Here is a 5,142-nt window from a genome sequence, read left to right on the forward strand (position 1 = left end):
TTTTTTTGGAGTCTTGCTCTGTTGCCCAGGCTGGAGTGTATTGGCGAGATCTCAGCTCCCGGATTCAATCGATTCTCCTGGCTCGCCCTCCCGAGTAGCTGAGATTACAGGTACCCGCCACCATGCTCAGCTAATTTTTGTATTTTTATAGAGATGGGGTTTCACCATGTTGGCCAGGCTGGTTTCAAACTCCTGATCTCAGGTGATCCACCCGCCTCAGCCTCCCAAAGTGCTGGGATTATAGGCGTAAGCCACCGCACCTGGCCAAGAGGTGCCCTTTTCTGATGCGCCCAAAAGCACCTGGTGAACCAGCACAGGCCTTGCTCCCGTGGGAACCTCCCCGCGGAAACTTTCCAAATTCTGGAACTGTGTATGGGTGACCCCTAGAAAACCTGGGGCAGCAGCGCCCCACGGACTAACTCGCGGAGGAAAGCATGTCAAAATCCTCGGCTCTCAGCCCTCCCCCAGGGAGGGAAAGGAGAAAGGCCCTGCCCTCCTCAAAGTGGGCTCCCCAAGGCCTGCGGGGGAAGCGGCAGTCGTCCTCGCCGCTTGGTGCCCTGGCCGAGCCTCACCTGCCGTACACGTTGGCCGCCCAGTCCAGCAGGAGATAGAGCTGCTCGCAGCCGCGGGCATCGCGCGCGAGCTCCTGGAGGCGCTGGGCCACAGCGCCGTGGAAGGCACTAAGGTAGACCTCCCAGGCCGGGAAGCCGGCCGCCGAGTACGCGGGCTGCACCTCCTGCCACACCTTCTGCAGGTCGCGGCGAACCAAGCCACCCAGCTCGGCCAGAAGCTGGGCCAGGCCCGACGCGCCCTCGGCCTCCCGCGTGCCCGGCTGCCGCACGCGCTCCTGAGCGCTCCGCCTCACTGCTTCCTCCCAGTGCTGGCGCCAGCGGCGCGGCGTGCGCAGGAAGTCGCCGTCGTCTGGGGGCGCGGGGTGGGCCTCCTCCTCCGCGCGCACCACGCGGGCCAGCTCGGCCAGCGCGGCGGCGTCCACGCCATCGGCGCCCAGCGTCTCGCGCACGATGGCCCCGATCTCAGCTGCCAGCCCGTCGTAATGCAGGCACACGTCCATGGCGCGCCGCGCGAAGGCCGTGGGGTCCTGCTCAAAGGTGCGCGAGGCTTTATCCGCCACCAGCCGCGTCTCCAGGTGCAGAAGCTGTTCCAAGGCCGCCAGCAGTTGCCGTTCAGTAATGAGGTCTGCCACAGATTTGCCTTCTGCACTGGCAGGCGAGAAGAGGGGCGGTGAGAGGGACCGCCCCAGCCCCCGACCTGGACGAAGACCTGCAGGCCATGTCTCCATCTACCGGGGCTGGACTGCCTGGCCTCTGCGCGATGCCCCAGCCCAGCTGAAGGCCTGCTCCAGGAACAGCAGGCTGCAGCTGCCAGGAGCCCTCCCTTAGAGCCACCTTTGAAAAGGCAGAACCTGGGACCCCAAGCCCGGCTGAACAGAGCCATTTATCAGCCCTGCCTTCCGCCTGGCTCCCACGCCCGGCTCAGCCGGACTTGATACCTTCATGCACAGCCTTGATTGCAGGTCTAATGAGGTCAGAGCTCAGGCAGGGCGTGTCCTGCCCGTGTGCACTTTTACATTCCTGCTGCTCCCGGCTCTCTTCCAGCCTCCACCCCACAGGAGCCCTCCACCTCTATGGTGGCCCCTCTTCCCCCCCAGTGTGTCCTCCTCTAGACAATCCCCCTGACCTTCCTCCTGGCACCTCTTCGAGCCTTGCACCCTCTGCAACCCTGTGACCAGCTGTGCACATGGCCCTAGCTTGACCCGGAGCCCGCGGTGAAAGGCCATGGAGAGGCTGGGGATCTGGGCTGTGCAGACCTGGGTTCAAGTCCCATTCTCCATGCTGTGAGACTTGAGGCAAGTCCCTGCACCTCTCTGAGCCTCACTTTTCTCATCTGCCCAATGGTGGGGGGCTCCCATTGCAGGGATGCTGCAAGAATTTCAAGTGCAATTGTCCAGCTGGGCACGGTGGCTCATGCCTGTAATCCCGGCACTTTAGGAGGCCAAAGCAGGAGGACTGGGTGAGCTCAGGACTTAGAGGCCAGCCTGAGCAACATAGCAAGAACCCTATCTCTACAAAAATAATACAAAACATTTTAAAAATTAGCTGGGTGCAGTGGCTCACGCCTGCAGTCCCAACTACTTGGGAGGCTGAGGTGGGAGGATTCCTTGAGCCCAGGAGGCCAAGGTCACAGTGAGCTGTGATTGCACCACTGCACTCCAGCCTGGGTGACAGAGTGAAACCCTGTCTCAAATAAATAAATAAATAAGTGCCCGTGTCCGGGCCAGGGTTTGGGGAGCTAGGGAGGAGAGCCTTTCCAGAAGCCTCAGCTCAGCTGCCCCGACCTCTGGCCCATTTCCTTTCATGCTTAGTGTTTCTGAGGCCCTTCCTTACCTGCCTCGGGTTTCAGTTCCTCAGACGCTGCCCCAGGAGATGCCTGCTGGCTGACAGCATTCGTGACCTCCGAGGGCACCTCAGGAGTGGCCTGGGAATGGCCGGCAGCTGGGCCCTCGTCCAGGGCTCGCCGGAGGGACCGGAACAGGGAGCAGGAGCTTCGCCTTAGCAGACCCGCGTCTTCCTTGGAGACCTGGGTCGAAACCCGCTGGCTGGCCCGGGAGAAGGCCTGCTTCAGGGTGCCCAGGCCCAGCCTTGTGCCATCGACGCGGTGGCCACTGGGCTCTTTCCTGCTGCCTGTTCGCCGGGAGCTGTGAGCTGGAGTCTGCAGCTCCTCAGCCTTCCTGGGGCTCTGCAGTTCTGGCCCAGGAGTCTCTGTCCGCGGTGAGGACATCTTGGCAGCAGGCGAGCTGGGGGCAAGAAGGAGGCTCAGCAGGCCTGGAGGCTGCCCAGGAGCAGCCACAGGGAACCGGGAAATGTGTGCAGCCCTTGCGGCCTGGCCACGCCCAGGGGCTTGGTCAGGGGAGGCTTCCCAGAGGAGGCAGCCCTCAGGCTGTCAGAAGGAAGCGTCACTGGCGTCACCAGGCCACTCAGTGAGAGCCCTCAGTGTGCCAGGCCACAGCTGGGCATGGAGATACGCACTGCTGCTGCCATCAGGAGCCTTCCCTGAGACCATCCCCAAAAAGCGTCTCCCCAGGTGCCCAGTGCCAGGCAGGACTCTCCCATTAGAATTGGAGGAGGGAGTCGATGTGCAGGTTGTGGGGCGCAGTCCAGGCCACAGCTCACAGCACCGAGGGCAGGACCCGCAGCCACGTCTAGGCCTTCCTGCATCCCTGACCCCCTTCCCCAGCCACCACCAGCCCCTTCACTACCCTCCGGGTCCCTCAGCTCACCCCCCGTCAGCCCAAAAGGCCCGATTACTTTGGCTCAAAGGGGAAGGCAGGGATCCCCATGGGAGCCCACCGCCTGCCCTGGGTGTCACAGAGCCTGCGGAGCTGGTGTGGGGCCTGAGGGCATTGGCCAAGGCCACCCTGAGGCTTATCATGGCGGTGCAGCTGCAGGGGCGGCAGCAGGAGGAGCCTCGGGTCTATATTTAACTGGGGACTGGGGGGGTTCTTAACGCTGTTTCCCACCCATTGCCTCTCCCCCTCCCCCCCTCCACCACAGTGTGCTCTGGCCCCTCCCAGACACAGGGAATGGGGGGATCCCAGGGACACGGGGGTGCTGAGCCTCGACTGCTTCTGCTCCCCCACGGCAGGCTCTGCCCACACCCCCTTCCAGCCTTCACAGCTGTGCTTGCTTTCCTGGTTTTAGGCTGGGAGAGAGGAGGGGCCTCCCGCCCACCCCACTGTGGAAGCTGGGCCATGGGCAGGGGAGGGTATTAGGCCAGCAAAGTCTCACTTTCCCCTGGGAGAAACTGGGGCCAAAGAAGGGCTCGATCTGCCCCTAGCCCAGCCCCAGTGCCCCCCCACCCAGATGCCAGGACCAAAGCCCCGGCCAGCACCCAACTGCTGGGTGACATCGGACAGGAAGTGGGCCTCCCCAGGCCCCAGTTTGCCAGGGTGGAAGGACACCAAGGTGGGCAGGGCCCAGACCCCACTCACCCTCACCCTCCAGCAAGGTGCCTACCTACCTTTCTCGAGGTTCCCAGAGGCGGCCAAGCAGCTGGACAGAGGCCCAAGGTGGGAGCGACAGCCAGGCGGTTGATGGACTTTATCAGCCCTGCCCTGGCCACAGGTCGGCGACCTCCCCCAGCGCCAGGCTTCAGAGACCCTGCCTGATTCAGATGTGACCCACACACTTCGGGGCGCCATCTGTCCCAGCCTCCACTCTCCCCTCTCTCCCTGGTGCCCTCCATGCTTGGCATGGGGGCTGGTGCCCAGCAGGGCAGGATGTCGTGAAGAGAACCGTTCAGCACACACCTCATCCTCTGCTGTCAAGGGGGCGGGGCCCAGGGTGTGGGGCAAGGGCGAGCCAGGCTCTGCCTTCCTGTTTGGGAGAGCTCACACTTAGTAAGCACCTACTGTGTGCCCAGCTCGAGGCCTGACACAGATCAGCTTCTGTGACAGCAAAGATAGGCAGTGTCCTTTGCCCATTTCACAGATGAGGAACCTGAAGCTCACAGAGGGACACAGTCTACAGCTCAGAGCCAGGAGCAGAGGTGGGACCTGCCGTGTCTCCACCCCCAGGGAGTCAGAGCTGCCGCCCAGAAGCCCCTCCTCCCAGCTGAGACCCCCAGGGTGTCAGCAGGTCCCAGAGTGGGGTCGGATGTGGAGGTCCTCTCCCAGGAGGCCCTGAGGAAGGCCAGGTAAGGAGGGGCAGCTATGCCGGTGAATCTTAGGAGGTTACACAGGCAGAGGTTTGAGAGCCGCTCAGCCTGCTTTTGTCCCAAAACAGAACTGCACTGAAGGGTCATCGTGGTCCCCAGATAGCCCCTCAGCCTCCAGCCATGCCACCTTCCACCCTGCAGCTCCTGACAGCGTCCCAAGCCATTCTCAACCTTTCCAAAGCAGAAGTCCAGCCAGGTCACTCCCCTGCTTTAAACCCTTCCGTGGTTCCCACCTGCCCAAGCCCCACAGCCGGGCATCCATCCTGGAGCCAGCTCCCTGCACCTCCACCTCCCACTGACCCTGCCTCGGCAGCTTCTCCCGGGGTTCATGGACGACCCGCACCCCACCCAGCCTCCTCTCTGTCCTCCCAGCTGCACGCCCAGCCTCCGGCTTCCCCTGTTTGTTCT

The 5,142-nt window shown here is 63.1% G+C and overlaps 1 protein-coding gene across 2 annotated transcripts in view; it reads right to left on the minus strand.

The window, feature by feature from the left end:
• EXOC3L4 (exocyst complex component 3 like 4) overlaps positions 1 to 2,865 on the minus strand; it is an 11,710-nt gene extending 8,845 nt beyond the window's left edge. For both annotated transcript variants that reach the window (XR_005200147.1, XM_017528032.2), the window contains exons 1-2: positions 2,406 to 2,865; positions 573 to 1,215 (exon numbers count right to left, since the gene is read on the minus strand). Coding sequence is in view for 1 of the 2 variants with exons in the window: in XM_017528032.2 (XP_017383521.1) it covers positions 573 to 1,215; positions 2,406 to 2,799 (1,037 nt within the window). In the remaining variant the exon portion in view is untranslated. The remainder of the gene's footprint in view (positions 1 to 572; positions 1,216 to 2,405) is intronic.
• Between the last annotated feature and the right edge of the window lie 2,277 nt (positions 2,866 to 5,142).

The sequence above is a fragment of the Cebus imitator genome, unplaced genomic scaffold (genome assembly GCF_001604975.1).
Source record: "Cebus imitator isolate Cc_AM_T3 unplaced genomic scaffold, Cebus_imitator-1.0 Scaffold52, whole genome shotgun sequence".
NCBI classification, from domain to species: domain Eukaryota; kingdom Metazoa; phylum Chordata; class Mammalia; order Primates; family Cebidae; genus Cebus; species Cebus imitator.